Source organism: Gambusia affinis, linkage group LG23, assembly GCF_019740435.1.
Source record: "Gambusia affinis linkage group LG23, SWU_Gaff_1.0, whole genome shotgun sequence".
NCBI lineage: Eukaryota > Metazoa > Chordata > Actinopteri > Cyprinodontiformes > Poeciliidae > Gambusia > Gambusia affinis.
Window position 1 is genome coordinate 16250421 of NC_057890.1, and position 17015 is coordinate 16267435.

General features: G+C 38.3%; 2 protein-coding genes across 15 annotated transcripts in view; both read left to right on the forward strand.

Annotated features, from left to right (window-relative positions):
- Positions 1–11339, forward strand: part of magi2a (membrane associated guanylate kinase, WW and PDZ domain containing 2a) — a 285915-nt gene extending 274576 nt beyond the window's left edge. For 10 of the 14 annotated variants that reach the window (XM_044108683.1, XM_044108686.1, XM_044108679.1 and 7 more), the window contains 2 exons: positions 804–942; positions 5432–11339. In XM_044108683.1, the coding sequence (XP_043964618.1) occupies positions 804–942; positions 5432–6006 (714 nt within the window). In that variant the 3' untranslated portion in view covers positions 6007–11339. Of the gene's footprint in view, positions 1–803; positions 943–1133; positions 1272–5431 lie in introns of those variants that run through there. The other 4 variants (XM_044108687.1, XM_044108692.1, XM_044108690.1 and 1 more) reach the window with 3 other exon arrangements.
- Positions 11340–11907: 568 nt separating this feature from the next.
- The window catches only part of si:dkey-97m3.1 (fatty acyl-CoA reductase 1), a 56967-nt gene continuing 51859 nt past the window's right edge, over positions 11908–17015 (forward strand). Inside the window, exons 1-2 of the mRNA XM_044108695.1 lie at positions 11908–12012; positions 15218–15377. Coding sequence (XP_043964630.1) covers positions 15369–15377 — 9 coding nt within the window. The 5' untranslated portion in view covers positions 11908–12012; positions 15218–15368. The remainder of the gene's footprint in view (positions 12013–15217; positions 15378–17015) is intronic.

The window sequence follows — 17015 nt, forward strand, 5'->3', positions numbered from 1 at the left end:
ATAATAGCAACAAAACCTCAAGGGAAAGTACTGTCTGCTTATTGTTAGTTTTCCTGCATCTCCACTGTCTTGTTTCTGTGTTTTGTTAATAATTTCATCACTATGAATGCAAGAGCTGCTGGGGTTCACCAGGTTACATTTATTTCTTCATATATATATACAATAACTTATACATTTTCTTTCACCATATCAAGTCCTTTAAGAATCCACTTATTTCCTACCAAGTTTATTCAAGTCAAACTGGATACAGTGAACCCTCGTTTTTCACGGAGGTCGAGTTTCAAAAATAACCCATGATAGGCGAAATCCGTGAACTAGTTACCTTTATTTTTTACAATTATTATACAGCATAATTAAATACTCTAGGAGCAAGCATTTTTTTAAAGAAATAGAACGCTTTCTTACAAGTAACTACAGTGAAATAATCATTTGTACCATTTTCCTAATATTGATGGTGAGGAAAAATTAGTATTTAACAACTAAGCTTTCTTATTGTTATGTTAAAAGTTTGGAGAAGTAAAGCTGTTTTGAGCCAAAATTTGTCCCATTTTCCTCACAGTTTGGGATATTTTAGGAGGTAAAATATATCCACTCTGCTTTCTTCAGTCCCCGGCTTCTGCAGGAAAACGTTCTTACTCCCTGTGAGATATTTCTAAGAAACTGCAACAATACTTCCAAAGCACAGTTCACATTTCCCACAACAACCAATTAGCCGGCTAACTCATTAAGCTCTCCTCGGCCGAAATGTTTCCCTCTCTCCAGCTGATTCTTACAACTCCCTTATCTTTTCGTCTGACATCCAGGTCGGGGACCAAATCATTGAGATCAATGGGGAGAGCACCAGAGACATGACCCACGCCAGGGCCATTGAGCTCATCAAGGCCGGGGGCAGACGGGTCCGACTCCTCCTGAAGAGGGGGACGGGCCAGGTCCCAGAGTACGGTGAGTACCTGGAGGACATCTGCGTCATTTCTCTGTTTTTAACACTTCAACTGTATAATCTTACTTACTGATAAAATACTCTAGCATGCATTTATATCCATAATAATCTGTGTTTTGTATTCTTTAATCTCAATAATATCTGCTTCCTTTTCTGTCTTGACTAACACTAGCTTGTTTTCTGTCCATTTCAGTGATCTATCACTAATTGATTGGTCTAGGTTGTTACTTCCCCTTCTATAGGAATGGTATCTTCCAGTCTCTCCATGTGCATGAAAAGTGACAAGCATGGCTCCCCCTATTTCTTCCTAATGGGCCACTCTAAAGACACGGTTTGTTACCATACCAATGTTTTCTCTTCACTTAGCCCTGCCTTTCTGTGTTGTTCCGTTGTGTGTTGCTGGGTTTTGGCGTTTTAACCTGATTTTAAAACACAATCCTGCCTCAGAACTAGGAGCTGAAACGATTAATCGCGATTAACCGCCAGCTAATTTAGCAGTCAATGAATCATTAACAAGAATACACAGGCTCTAAAGGCTATTTGGTGAAAAAACAACACACTGAAAGCAGTAATTAATCCAAAACTGTACAACAAAATATAGAAATTGTGCTTTTAAGATAAAAAAAAAAAAAAAAACCTTTGTAAGTGTGTTCTACTCAAAGCTCCTCATGTGGCATCGTTTTAGTTTCAGCTGGAAAAAAATCATGTATCCAACACTGTTTCTATCCAATTACAAATCGGATAGTTAATTCAAAAATAAACACATCAGCTCTGCAGTTTATTGTAGAGACTTAAAATTTTCTCATTTTGATGTCAAGCGTTCATTATTGTTGCATTTCTGGCAATACAATGTTTATTTTCTTTATTACAAAAGGAATTGAATTGTTTATTTGTGTCTATTAATGTATTTATGTAATTGTACAAAGAGTCTAAAGTGAAAAGTCCGCAAAATTTTCCCGTTTTTGTAATTAGATCAATCGATTAATAATCTGAATAATCAACAAATAAAATAATCGTCAACCTAAAAACACCCAAAAGTGTTATATTTCTGTCTGATGTAATCAAGAAAGCTCCAGGAGGTTGTAAAAATCTGAACGTTACTTGCTTCATTACTGAAACATGAATCAGCCTCCAACAGTTTAAAAAATCTCAGCCGGATTTGAATGTTAAATATCATAGTGTATTATTTACAAAGTAAAATCAACAAACAGCTTGAACCAAGCCTCTGAAGGAACTCTTTTTTTTTTTTTTTTTTTTTTTTTTACCTACATTGCAGTAATTAGGATTCCCTACTGTCTCCTGTGGCTTCATCATCAGCGTAATTCTCACTTTTTTCCCCAAAAAAAGGTCATATGAGTTTGTTTTTAGATTTTAAACACAAGCTATTTCAGAATAAAGGGGGTTTTTTGTTATAGATGTGGACTTTTCAGCTAATTTTGAGGTCAGTTCTTTTGGAAATCCCTTCTAGCCTTCTTTTAAACCCAGTTCGGATCAATGTCCAGTTAAAACCACCAACTGTGTCCAAGTTTCAACAGTTAAACCCCCATCATCAAGGTTTAAGATGATCATAAACTGGAAGCTGCTGGGACTCCATTATTATAATGACCCACCTTAAAACCAGTTTGACCACAACCTGTGAGAAACAAAATTCTGACTTAAAACTCACATTAAAACTGGTTTTAGGTTAAATTTAACAGGTTCACATTAAAGTTCTTGTCCTTTCCAAAGCCACTTCTCTGGAAAACTGGTAGATTAAATGAACTCTACTGATGCCAGAACTGGCTGGTTGTCACAACAAAGAGAGAAATAACACAGAAAAACAGTAAAGAACAACTCAAAACCTCTTTTTCTCGCTCTCTGTCAGCTAAGCTACACGCAGACTCGTTGCTATGGCAACTGACAACAACGCCATTATAGGTTTCATGATTCAACACAACAACAAAAATAAACACTCAACATTTCCCAAACAAAAAAAAGAACTTTTAGTTTGTTACAGTATTATATTTTTAGGCTTGATGTTTATTTTATGATTATTAATAAGTGATCGCTGTGGTATTTTAGCTACCGCTGCTATTAGCTAAGCTAACACAGCGATGGTTGATTAGCTAATTTAATTTAAGATTATCTACTGATGATCTGTCAGAGTTGTTTAGGTTGTCCTTTTTATATTTTAACTGAACCAAACCACACAGAATTACACAGCACATCTACATGTTACATTTGTCATAGTCAAGCTAGCACGCTTCCTCACTATTTATTTTAAAACTAAAACTTTTTCCTGACCTTGTTATTTAGTTGTCAAAGTGTTAACAATTAGTAGCAAATTACTGTTTCCCTTTTTCTTTTATATATGAAGTTAAGATTTAGCGCATTATTTTGATAACTTAAGAGCTAAAACCAACGCTAGTCATCGTTAGCGAGCAGCTTTTTGGATTTTGCTCAAGGCATTCATATTTGAACCTGTAGAGATGATTTAGATTTTGAGCAAGTCATACATACATTGTTTTTAAACTGCTATAATCTGAAAATGTCCACAGCCAGAGAAGAAAAATGACTTTTTCACACCTCTGTTTGGATTTACATTGTGTTTAATAACACATCTTGTATCCTTAAATTAACTACACACACTTGTTTCATTTGGCCGGAGCTCAGACGTAAACAGCATGTGGGCATTAATCACATCCATAAAGCCGGAGTCTGGTTCTGCAGAGACTTCATGGCTGCAGGTGGATTTGTGTAAAAGCGATAAAAAGATTTTAAACAGGCCGTTATTTAAATGCATGCACCTGCAGCCTCTACAGGTCCTTTCAGCACCTGCTTACCTCCGGTCCAAGTTTCCCTTCCCACCAGCCTCATTGTGAATCTTAATATACATAACAGGGAATTAGGGCAGCAATGTTTTTGTTTGCTGCTGTAACATTCAGTGAATTTGGGTCAGACTCAGAAAATTAAAAGGAATAAATTCTGTAAATATTTTTTTATCTGTAGGCACATTTCCATCCTCACTCATTTAATCCAGAAAGCCTTCAGTTTTTAATTTAAAAAAAAAAAAAAAAAAAAAAAAGTTTTTAGTTTTAAAAAAAAAAGTCCCTCCAGCTCTTATGCCTGAGCTGACAGTAGAAATTACCATATCATTTAGCATTTATTAATTTACAAGGCAAACAACGAACTTTCTGTGACATTACTAACATGGGTTTTGTTGTAACTGAGTCTCTCAGTGCTGCTGCAGCTTCCTGCCCCCTGCCTGGGCGGCTGGAAATGACTGATGGCCGAGGGACCGAGGCTTAGCGGTGCAGAAACAGGAGCTAACAGTCTGTGAGAGCAGGGAGTTGTTCTTTTTTTTCTTCTCCTTTTTTTGGAGAAAAGCTTCGTGGATTCACGGTGAAGGGGGGCATACTCAGTTTTCATCCCCCCCCGAAACGCCGCCCTGTTGGGCCCGTCGTCCATTTCATTAAACCTGGATTCGATTTTCCGCCAAGCTTTTAGATTGTCCTCAGCCTTAAAGAGAGCTGTGGGAGGCAGATTGATGTTTTCTGAAAGTAGAGCTGCTCTCCGACGCATGTGGATGTAGGAGCCAGAGCTGCTTTAATCTTGATACTTCAGCTTTTAGAAATTGACTGATTGATGTTATTATATAGTGTGATAAGACATGTTAAATTGTATTCAATTAGTTTCTGAATCCATCAAAATTCAAACCAAAACATGATTTTATCACATTTTAGGTCAAATTATGTGATTTTTTTTGGTACATTTTTCTGTACAAAATTCATATTTTGCATGTTTTTGTACGTCCATTTGGGTCTCAGCTGATTTTAAAAATGGCGCAACCCAACCCCCAGTTTCTGGCAATAAGTTAGTGTTTTTTCAACTGTTTCTATTATTTCTGGGACAATTTATTGTCCAGTAAAATATATTGTGTTAGCCCTCAATGTACTTACATTACTACGCCATTATCTTGAGTTGAAAATTGTCTCAAAACAACAATATTATCGTTTATCGCAATAATTTCTTGGATAATTTAACATCCAGTAAAATTTGTCATATTGATATTAAAAATGTATAGTCCAGTAAAACCTATTGATTAGTACTTGCAATTAAAAAAAACTTGCATAATTATGTCATTATCATTAAATTACTTGGAAATTGACAATTTTATTGTTTATCGTAATCATTTCTGGGACTTTTGATTGTCCAGTAAAATTTGCTGTTGTGATAAGCCTCGGTGTACTAGTTGATAATATAAATAATTATCGTGTATCGCAATAATTTCTGGGAAAATTTGTCTTATTGCATAGTACTTGCGAAAACAAAATTTGAATTGAACTGTTATCATTACAGTATTGAAAAAGGTCTCAAAACAACAATATTATCCTTTATCTCCATCATTTCTGGGACTTTTTATCACCCAGTTCTATTCTCTGCAGTGTTTTCTGTTGTGCAGTGGTGTTTGGGTTTATTTTTGGTTTCTGACTGCATCTCTTCTTGTTCCAGACAATGCCGCCCCATGGGATGGTCGCCCTTCAGCCTCCCCAAGCCTGTCGGAAGTAGGCCCTCCCACTGACAGCCTCTCCATGCCAACGCCTTCATCTCATTTGGCCCCCGACCCCGACCCTCTTCATTTGCCTCCTCTAGACGCCACCCGGGACGCCAGCAGGACGGAGCGTTCCAAGAGCCCCCTGAAAGCCGAGCTGCTGCTGAACAGAGACGCCATGAGTCAGGGGAGGAGAATCGCCAAAGGCGACGGTGGCAGGTCCACCCGTAAGGGACACAGGCTGCAGCAGCACACTACTGACGGAGATGGGGACAAGGAGGGACAAGGCGGGGAGTCCAAACCTTTGAGGAGCACCAGAGGACAGTCCAAGGAGAGGACTCACTCTCCCGGCGGCTCTAAGATCCCACACACTAACGGAAACGCCAGGGAAAGCGCAGAGCAAAGAGGCAAGAGCACCAGCAGCGCCACCGGAGCGGGAAGGAAGGCCACGGTCTCGCCCGGTCCGTGGAAGATCCCTGGATCAGACAAGCTGCCCAGCACGCTGCGCGCCGGCGCGTCCACCCTCAGCAGATAACATCGCCACCGCCGCAGCAGCAGCAGCGTCCACATTTATCCAGACTGAACCATCACCTTCACATCCTCCAACAGACAAACACGAAGCGGTGCGGGCTTATCTGGACCACGACTTTTAAAACTTTTATTTATACTACTGTATTTTAAATTATTCTGAAGCATTATGTTACACCCACCACCTTAAAAACTGGAAAGTCATCCACTTTAAGAAGAAAGAGCAATCAGTAGCAGAGTGAGAACTTTCTGAAACCTCTGAACTCCCGAACTGAGCTGGACAGAAAGCAGGCTTGGATTTTTTTATATATAAATATATTTACTGTTCAAATTGTAGTCTATTTTATGAAGTGGAATGTTGAAAGGTGACCTATTATACTTTTTTGAACCGGTTAGGATAGATTTATGGTTTAAACAAAACATGTTTATTAAATTTTTTGCACAAAATCATTCTTAAATAATGAGATTTTAGTCAGTTCTTTCAGAATCAGCTGTGTTAGGGTCTCTGCCACTTTAAGGCCAATCCATGATCCCCACTCAGCGTTTACACTTGCACATGAAAATGGCTGCAAACAGATGCGCAATTATACAAAGCTATGTCTTTGAAAAGCAGAAGCGGAGCCTCCTGCGCAACCAACAAGAATGCAGAAAGTGGTTTTTGCATGGTAGCTCAACAACAAAACATTTGTCTTTTCCAGCCAAGTAGGTTTGTCTGCAGACGAAGTAGGCGTTTCCAAAGGAAGGCATTTCTCAAGAGGCACACTTCACTGGACCAAATTAACATCATTCAGCTTTTCCTTCTTAAAATATTGCTTTAGTTTATTTTGGTTTTATGAGCTTGATGTTGTTACTTGGAGGTATCTGAATGCCTTATAGTTGCACTTTAAGCACTTTTGACAAACTTATTGTATTAGCCAGTTCGATATTAGCTTAACTTCTCCTCCCGCCTCTCTTTCCAGAGAGCATCTGGGTGCATTTCAAAACAAGAGCATCAACATACTGTAAATCACAGGGTTTTAATAACAGTAGCAATTTTCACTAGGAGGCACTAAACGTTGAACAAAATCCATTTTGGTTACTGAAATGATGTGAAAACAGACATAGGATGTTAAAAACACTGAAAAACTGTTAGAGTGGCATTGAGACAAATAAATTGTATCCTTAACATATGTTCTTGTTAAACTTTTTAAAGCAACCACCAAGTGTGATTTTTGTAAGTTTCTGAACGATTTCTGCTGCTGGAACTCTTTAGAAACACCCACTTTCAGTCTGCAGATTAACCCCTCTCTTCCAGCAGCCATTGTACAGCGCATACAGCAGTAAAATTAGCTGACCAAACGTGCTGGAGCTCCACTTGGGTTGCTAGGTGACGACAGAACTTTACTGGGGTTGCTAAGTAACGGGCTGGCCTTCTCTGGGGTTACTAGGTGAGACGTCTTATTTTCCAGACACTAAAATACATTAATTTATTGTCAAAAAATGGCTTTTTTAAGTGTTTGGTAAAAATCTAATCTTAACCTCTAGAACCCGACGGACCCACCGGTGGGTCCAGCTGCCATGTGACCTCGGCTTGCTTAGGGTGTAAGAGGTTAAAGGCTTTTTGTTGCCACAGTGAGATTTCTGTTCAGAAGTTTCTGTTGTTTGGTCTGTTCTTCAGAAGCAGTAGAAACCCAAATAGAAGTAGAAAGTTAGTGAAAAATCCAAAGAAGTATAATAAGTCCCCTTTGTAAGAAGGTTTGTCTGCTTTCTGAGGAGTGAATGAATCAAAACGTGACAGCAGAAATGAAATCCACTCATCAGCCGAGCTTTGCCTTAACAGAGACCGCTCTCAACTAATCCATCACATGATTAAAGAGATGCTATATAAAAAATATTAAACAGTTTGTAAATAAGACCATCTTCATAGTGAAGAATCTTATAAGAAAACTGATGAGAGTTCAAGCAAAGCAACTTGGGGTTTCCTCTGCGATCGTCTGTTTCTGTTCCGTACGATTGTCTCGTTTATCCATTTTTATTGTCGTTCTTGTGCTTAAGAAGAAAAGAAAAGAAAACAAAGCAATGTGTGACGACGGTGTCCGTTCAAACACTGAGAGATGAATGACGGTGACAGAGAAGCGTGCCTTAGACTGACTACAAGTCTGGCTGCTATAAAAACACCAACTTCACAGAAATTTATTAGAAACTGTATTTTTTAAATGTGATATATAATGAAGTATATTAATTTATTCCACAAGTATAATTATGAACCCATTATTTGGGGTTTTTTGTTTGAGCAAATGGTTCATTTTGGGTCATCTCTGATTTGCAAATCAGGTCCAACACAATTATGTTCGATTTAAAAATAAAACACACTTAGTCGTGTAATCAAATGTCAGCACCTTTTAACTCAATTAGTAAGCCTGTTAGGGAATTTATTACGAGGCGTTTGGGCCCTTGAGTTGTATTGGATGTTACTGAGGCTTCATGATTGTGATCTGTTGTTGCACTGTGTGATGTGAGGAGAGGAATATCTGTGCCAAAGCTCATTTTAAGCTGACGTTTTGTTTTAGGAGGATTTTATTAAGCTATCAGTTCTGGTCAGTTGTTTACATTCCTAATGGGCATGAATTGTAGTAATATTAGGAATCCATTATTTATTTTAAATGTTCAACATTCATGGATTCACCTTTTATTTTATTTTTTTTCTGTGGAACGTAAACCTTAAGTTTACCTTTAAGTATTTATTTGTTGATAAATATTCACTCTTGATAGTTTGGTATACTCAGTTAGATTTAGGAGCAGCTGGTGCGGACCGCTTTCACACTGCATCGTTTCAAACAAATCAAACCCTTTGAAAGAAAATTTCTCCTCCACACCTGTGGGGGCGCTGCACCAAGAACCATCAAAGGAAATTACACAAAAACCTCTGAAGGAGACTTTTTGGGGGTCAGATTTTAGCGTTTGTAGCATTTCACTTTTGTCTTTGGTAGAAGATTACAAGCAATTTCTTTTGCTTGCGCTAGATATGCATGTTTGTTTTGGTTGTATTTACCCAGAATGCACTGATTTTGAAGCAGTTTCCTGTCCACTTGCACTTGAAACGCACCAAAGTTCACTTCAACCAAACCAAACCAAAGCCTAGGTTTTTAGGTGAACCAGTTTGCTTTTTTGATCCACATCAGTTTTTCAATAATTTCCCATTATGCAGATCTTAAATTTCACTCAGTGGTCTTAAACAGTCTTCAGTTTGAGTTGGTGAAACCTGCACAAACCATGTTTATGCCCATAATGAGTGTATGTACATTTTCACACTACATAGTCTGTTAGACTCTGTTAAATTTGGGACAAAAATTGCAACATTGTTCATTTTCAGCTGGTGTGGTTCGCTTTCACACTGCACTGTTTCAAACAAACCAAACCTTTTGAAAGAACTGTTCCCCTCCTCACCTGTAGGGGCGCTGCACCAAGAACCGCCAAAGGAAATTACACATTTACACATTTTGGTAAAAGACTACAAGCTATTTTTCTTGCTAGTGCTAGACGCACGTTTGTTTTGGTTGTATTTACTTGGAATGCCCTGGTTTATAGTGCACTTCCTGATTTTGAAGCCGTTTCCAGTCTGTTTTTATCCACACATGCATTCAAACCACACCAGAGTTCCTTTCAACCAAATCAAAATCTAGATTTTTATGCAAACCACGGTTTGCTTTTCTGATCCACATCAGTTTCTCAATGTCCTGTGATACAGATATTAAATTTTATTCATCAAGTCTTCAATTTGAGTTGGTTAAACAGATACCCTGTTTATGCCCATAACTAGTGTATGTAAACTTCTGACCAGAAGAGTATTTGGACACACAGGGCCACGGCGACTTGCAGATAAAACTGTTTGCAGTAGAGGGTGGGAGTGACATGCTCCAGCTAACCCGGGTCCAGATCTATGCTTGGACTGGTCTTGACAAAGTTTCCAAAGGAAAAAGGAACAAAACTTTGACCAAACCCATAGAGAAACAATAAGATAGAAGAAAATCTAATATATATATATATTTAAAAAGTTTAATACCAAAACAGAAAACTGCATTATTGATTTAGACTTTACAATTTGTTGCTTTTTCCCCCCCCATGTTTTAACTAGGGCTGGACAAAAAAATCAATAACAATACATTCTGATCCAGAACCGCACAGCATTCTGGGGAATGTAGTCAGAGGAAAACGGCTTTAGCTGCTCAACCTCTCACAGACAGCTCAGCTAATTTGGTGGAATCAACCGACTCAGTCACTCTTTGGCTGCCTAGTAACTCACTCATTCTCTGGTTGTCTAGCAACATGTTGAGTAACTTGCGCAGCAGCAGTTTCATGTCTTGTCACTGCGTAAAAATAAAAATTGGGGTGAAGTGAAAACTGAGGATAAAACAGGAAGGTTCATGTCACCAGTTTGGCAGCTTTTAAGATATTTAAAATAAAAAAATCTGATCAATAATTGTCAATATTTGCTGATATGAAATGCTCATATCGTCCAGCCCTAGTTCCCTTGTGAATCTGAGTGCAGCTCACATCAAGCAGAAAAAAAGCACATCAATCCTCTTTTCTGTTTTACTTTTTAGGCTTTACCTCATTGATGTTTTGACAGTAAATAACTTGAAGCATAAACCCACTTTTTAAGCAAACTTTTGTTTTTTTGGGGGGGTGTTAAAAATTCTTGTTCTATCATCTGTACCTGGTAATTCTCTCTCCGCCCCCCGAGAAATCGAGCATTAAAGTTTCCTTCCTCTGCTCGGCTAAAGGAAGCGCTCAGAGCTTTTAAAAGAGCAAAGGGAGACGGGGACTCATTATGTTTGCTGCTGTAATCCGTAATTACACAAGGACTAAGCTGACTGATTGTAAAACAGAATCCAGCACAGAGGAGGAGGAGAAAATCATCAGCTCGGCTCTTCGGCCTCGACCTAAACGTTGTGCGGGATTGTTTTTTCTCTTATGAAATCACTTGAGTTTGACACAGAAGCTGAAACTTTTGCATAAGTCGCTGCTTTCCGTGGAGCCAAGCTGAGCAGAAGTCAGAGGATGTTTCGTTTGATGACGCGTTTCCCCCACAGCACCCGAGCAGCTCTGTTTCACTGTGCGGTGTGTTAGCAGTGTGTAGACCCTGAACAAATATCTCTATGTAGAACAAGTGTAACTATTGGTGGTCACAGAGACTGTAAGAAGTGAGCAACTATTTTTATTAAAATGCAACACTATGAATATATTAACTTTTGCAAAAAAAAAACAACAAAAAAACAACAAACTTGTTTACTTGTATTATATTCTGAGATGCTGTCAAAATAAAATTCTTGACACACGAACAATTCATTGCGGAATTGCCACTGTGTGGTTTATTACGGCTCAATCAAGTGTTGATATTACACAGAGGTGGGTATGGTACTCAAAAATTAATTGTTGCAATATGCTGTTTATAAGTTATGGATGAGGCAAGAGCTTGTTTATTGTTGTCAAAGCAACACCTGTCATGATTGTTATGGATACCTACCAAGATGGCAGTCAGCTACAAACTGAAGTGTGACATGATCTATGATGATGTAACTTACAATAGTTAACTATACACATCTCCCTCCTTCACATGTCCCTCAAATGTGCAAATTCAACAGATCAAATTTGCACATTTGAAATGAGTAATGACGTAAACTGGTTATTTAACAAAATGCATTTTTAACTTTGTTAGAATTAACACAAAATACGTTTCTACACCATGTTTATTCATGTTTATTTATATAGAATAAACATGAGAAGATTAAATATAAACATTTTGCAGTGTTTGAGAAGTATGTAGAAAAAAATGTTGACTATACTAATAACCTAAAAGGTCTCTGGCTTTAATTAAGTTTTAAATATGGTTAACTTCCTGTTTGTGTTGTGATGCTTTTGTTTTGAAGGGACAACTTCCTGTTTTACTTAAGGCAAAGGCAGCTTAACGGCAATCAAGACGATTTGCAACAGAGCTTGTAAAATGTATCTTTTACGCAGGTGGGGAGAAAAGGTACGTTAATGATGTAAATAAGTACGTGTTTTAGATGTGATGTGAATTTAACCGTGCAATTATTTAATTTTATGCCAAAATTAAGTTAATTTGCGTTGTGATCCTTATTTTAAGCTAGCTGTTAGCGCAGTTCACAGATAACCTAAAATGTATCTGCACAAGATAAATTGCTATGGTAACATTTTTTATGTTTTGTTGTTGTTTTTCCATGGTAATGTATATTCTACTGCTTTTATGACATCTTATCAAAGCTTAATTCAGTCAAAATCTCTGAAAACTCCTGGTTTAGTCCGCCACCTTGGCTTTGTAAATCAGCTTTTTTATGTAACCAAATCAGATTTGTGGGTTGTCTTCCCGACACGTTGACTGCTCCAAAATGCTAACATAGTTTTTTTTAAGCTACTGATTAGGTTAGTAATAATGATGGATGTCAAGTGGTGGGCGCACTTCTGCTAATCAGCTAATGGCTAGCAGCTAATCAAATTTTTTCTGGTAAATTAGTCAAACTTGACAAACCGCCGCAGTTCCGTTTCGTCTCCCCAGGTTCTCTGTTTACCTGTTTACCAAAACTTTTATTTCAAACATACAAGAAAAAGACAAATATTGTATTTATTTACATTTTGTTCTGTACTAAACTCATCGCAGAACACATAAATTATAATGTGTTCTGCGATGAACGCATGATCTTTAAAAATCATGTTTTTAAAGATATTATGACAAAACATTAAAAAATATATTTGTTTTACTCATCAGAAAAACGAGCTGATTTAGCTTTACATCCATCCATCCATCCATCCAATGACAAAACTCATGTTTTTTTTATGTTTGACGCATTTATTTTCAAGTTATTAAAATATTTAATAATTATATAGCAGCCAATAATTTTTTTTAATTATTTATCGACTACAGGCTTCTTCCCATCTAGAATAAAAATTATTTTACCACGTCTAGATTTCAAAACATTTTAAGTAATTTTAAAATTAACATGGCAGCGTACACGGAAAAAAAAATGCAAGAAAAGTGGCTCAATTTTGATTTTTACTTTCACAAAATATAAGGATATCTGCTAAAATCTTGATTAATTTTTTCATGCTATGACATCTTTGGCCACATGGTGGCGCTTCACTAGCTTCTGCTTTTACCAAACACTGACATAATTATATTTGCAAATCTGGAAAAAAAATAGAAATGTTTAGCATCATTATTTGCTTTTACATTTTTCATAAATGTGACATTTTAAGGAGCCGATGTTTCATTTTATTAAAATTTAGTAGGAAAAAATCTGCTTTTCTTCCAAAGTGCAGTTCTCCAATATGACCACTAGAGGTCACCACAGACCAAAACTCCATCTTATCTACAGCCTGGTTTCATAATTGTTGAACTTACATAAAGTTATTAGTCAGACACTTCCTATTACCATATGTTTTTGGGATTTTATGATCAGTTGTGACGTTTGTAAACAGCTGAATATCCCAGGATATTCAGCTGTTGGATGTATTGTTCAGTTTCCTCTGTTTTTTATAAATTAATCTTGCAGGAAGACCAAATCTAAGCCCGACAGTGTCCCAAGCATGCTTCCTCTCCTCCAGCTTAAACCTGACAACTTCAAGCATATCTCAGCAGCAGAATCAAAAATAAAACAACCTTTCTGGATCACCAGTACAGAATTTGTTTTGTTTTTTTGTTTGTTTTTTTAGTGCAGCAGTAAATCCTGCTGGCATGCAGCAGCCACCTTGAGGTTTGTGGGTCAAATCCTAGTCTGCAGTCTGCTCATTATGCACACTGACTGGATTTGGCTCCACACTGTGCAGAAGCAGATCTGTGAGAGCGCGACTCATGCAGACGTTACAGTTCTCAGCACCTGCATGTCGTTTAGAGTGAAACTCAGCCGCACAGCTGAAATTTACTGCAGATTATATCACAGCTGTTGCACTAAAAAGGCAACATGTGCCTCCAGGCTCAGAAATGAGACATAATTAAACCAGCATGGTGCCTTTAAGTTGTTCCCATGGCTACAGGGAGAAATTAATGTTTAATGGTTAAAATTATAGGAATTTAGGGAAACGGGTGATTTTTGGGAGGATATTTTACCCACTTTTTTTGCAGGATTGTTTTAATTCGGACATATTGGAGGGCATCTCAATCATCTCAGTAGCTGCCTTTCTATTAACCATATAATTGACTATAAATTGAAAATACACCAATTTCAAAAAGAGGAGTTTTGTTGCTTTGAAATTGGTTTATTTTGCAAAATTGTAATTTTGTTTTTGCATCACACGAGTCACATCTGATCGACAACCAGATGTTGCCACTTGTAGAAACCACAAAGAAGACGACAGGAAGTGGTCGTAGAATGATGGCGCAGGATATTTTTTAATGACTTATTGCTTGAACCAAACGATTCATGTTGATTTTTAGTTGAGTTTCTTATTCAAAGGAAACGCTATAATAGCAAAATATTTTTCCCTTTCAGCGTTAGCAGAAAATGTACAAAGGTTTGCGCACATATGTAATGGAAATGCAGCTTGTTAAAAGCAACAGTAGCTATGTTTCTATTCATCATTTAATTATGCAATTTGACATTTTGAAAATAAATTTGTTTAATGGACACATCAATTGTGGAAAATAGTTTTTCACTTAAGTGTTTTTTATTTTTCATTGAAATTGTTTTATTTTGAAAAACTGCAATTGAAACACTGTTTTGCATCACATGAGTCACATGATCAACAACCGGATGTGGCCACTGAACCAAACCACCAAAAAGACAATGACAGGAAGTAGTTGGATGATGATGGTTCTTCAGGTGTGATTTTAATTGCGTTTCGTCTTTAATGAAAACAACAATTGCAATATCAAGATTTTTCCAACAAAGTTTTCCGCATGTTAGTAATGGAAAAGCAGCTGTCTTCAGTCAGAGGACTCTTCAGTCACGCTGCAGGACTGACTGCTAGCAGCTGTCCTTCCTGTCCACAGCATCACCATCCTCAATAGCGTATTGAATATTATATAATATTATATTATAGTGTAGATTGGAGCCACGTGGGGATTTGTGAATGACATTTACCTTGGCGCTCGGTCCGCTCAGGGCAGAACTGCATGTTCCGGGCGGGTTAGGGGAGGGCTCACGGGCTGCCTGACACGCCCTGCCCACTTAGGAGCTCATATTTGTGTAGCTGTCTGAAAATCTCCTGTTGTCTGCGGACAGGCAGGCGGTCCGTCGGCCGTTTCAACACAGAGTTTCCCAGCAGCCCGACCAGAGGCGGCCGGTGGGAGGAGGCAGAGACCCCGCAGGAGCAGCCTGATCCGACGCAGCCTGTCCACTCTCCACAAGAGGAAGGACCCATCAGCACTAACCGATGTCTACGGTAGGATTGGATTTGTTTTTATATTTTTTCTATTTATTTATTTTTTTAAGCTGAAAACGGAGCGGGTTTTCAGGGGGTCTGAGGAAGGGAGCAGCGACGTGTCGTGGCACGCAGCTGCCCGAGCATCATTCACCGCTTTGGGCGCTGGGTGGCGAGGAGCAGCCCGGGGTTGAGCATCAACAAACCGTAAACATTAAAACCTCCCTCCCGACTTATCGCCTTTATTAGTTTGGCTTTTTTGGTTTTGATTTTAGCTGAAGCCTGTGGTGGAGGTGTGTTTTGAGGCCGAGCTCAGGTTAGTTTAAGCCGCCTCTGACAGTCAGGGCGGCGGGACAGTTAGAGCCGCAGTCGGCGTGGAGAGCGACCGGCCGCGGTAAGCTAGCGACCGTTACGGCCGCGAAGATAGGAAGTGGCGACACGGACTCTCAGAATAATATACACATTTTAAGCAAATCTAAACCGGGTGCGTTTTAATCAGCTGAATTTGGGCTGTTTAAACATACACTAAATTAGTCAAATATTTTATTTAAAGTTTCAGCGGTAATTTTAGATGTTTGATCAGTTGTATTTTATGTTGTATTTAGGGAGTTTTAGACACGTGGAAGCATTTTTTGGGCTTATATCTTCTTCAAGTTCAGTTACATTATGTTACACTAGCAACAATATGGTCCTTTTATACTTCATAGTTACCTGAGAATCCACAGTAAAGAGTGAAGGGTTTCAAGTTGTTCGCATGAAGATTTAAATTTGATTAATTCTACGTACAATATAAAAAAAAATATTTAATTGTAATAAATATGTAAATTAATATACTGTTGTTTTAATTCATGCTGTCATTGCCACACTTTCTCTGGCAGGTTTAGTAACTCAGACATCCTCTGGTTTTATTTTGAAATTACGTACCGGAAGTGACCCAATCACCCCATCGTATTTGATGAAAGAAGAGGTCAGCACGGATTTGTGTGGCTCCAAATGCCTTTAAAATGTGCACCATCTCCCTGAGCCATAGAAGCTGTTTAACAGAAATCCTCCTGGCACACAGAGGGAATAACAACAGCAGTAGTGCTGCATGTTGATTATGAAATAATTTGGTGGAAACTTGTATTAAAAATAAGTGAAAATCTTCACAGATCTTCAGTGTTGGTCCAGACAGAGCAGCCAAACCTCCGTGTATCTGCTTATCTAACAGCCTCTCTGAAACACCACAGCTTCCCCCTTTCAGGCTGTGGTGCAGGAGTGTCTTGCCGTTCGGTGTGAGGCAGCACTTGAGACGCCATGGCTGCACTTTCATTTGATTTTCAGAAACTAAAAAGCATAAAAAGTCTCCCATACTGAGGCAGATGAGAGCTCTAGTTCTCATCAGGGCATGGCCTAAATTTCCCTCCCAGATAAGCTACTTAAACTGTGATCGTATAAAGAAAAAAATCCCTCCATACTTCATCCTTCCTCCTAGAATAACAGACTTAAAAAGTGGCTCATCTGACTTCCTGATTCAAAAGCATGTTTACGAGTTTGTCCTCCGCCGTTTGAACGCCACTGCTTTACAGACGTGCTGCTTTTTTCCTTCTTTGCATCTCCAGTTGCAGCATGAATCTTTAAAAGCTTATAAGAGATTCTGTTCAGCTTTTTCCAGTCCCG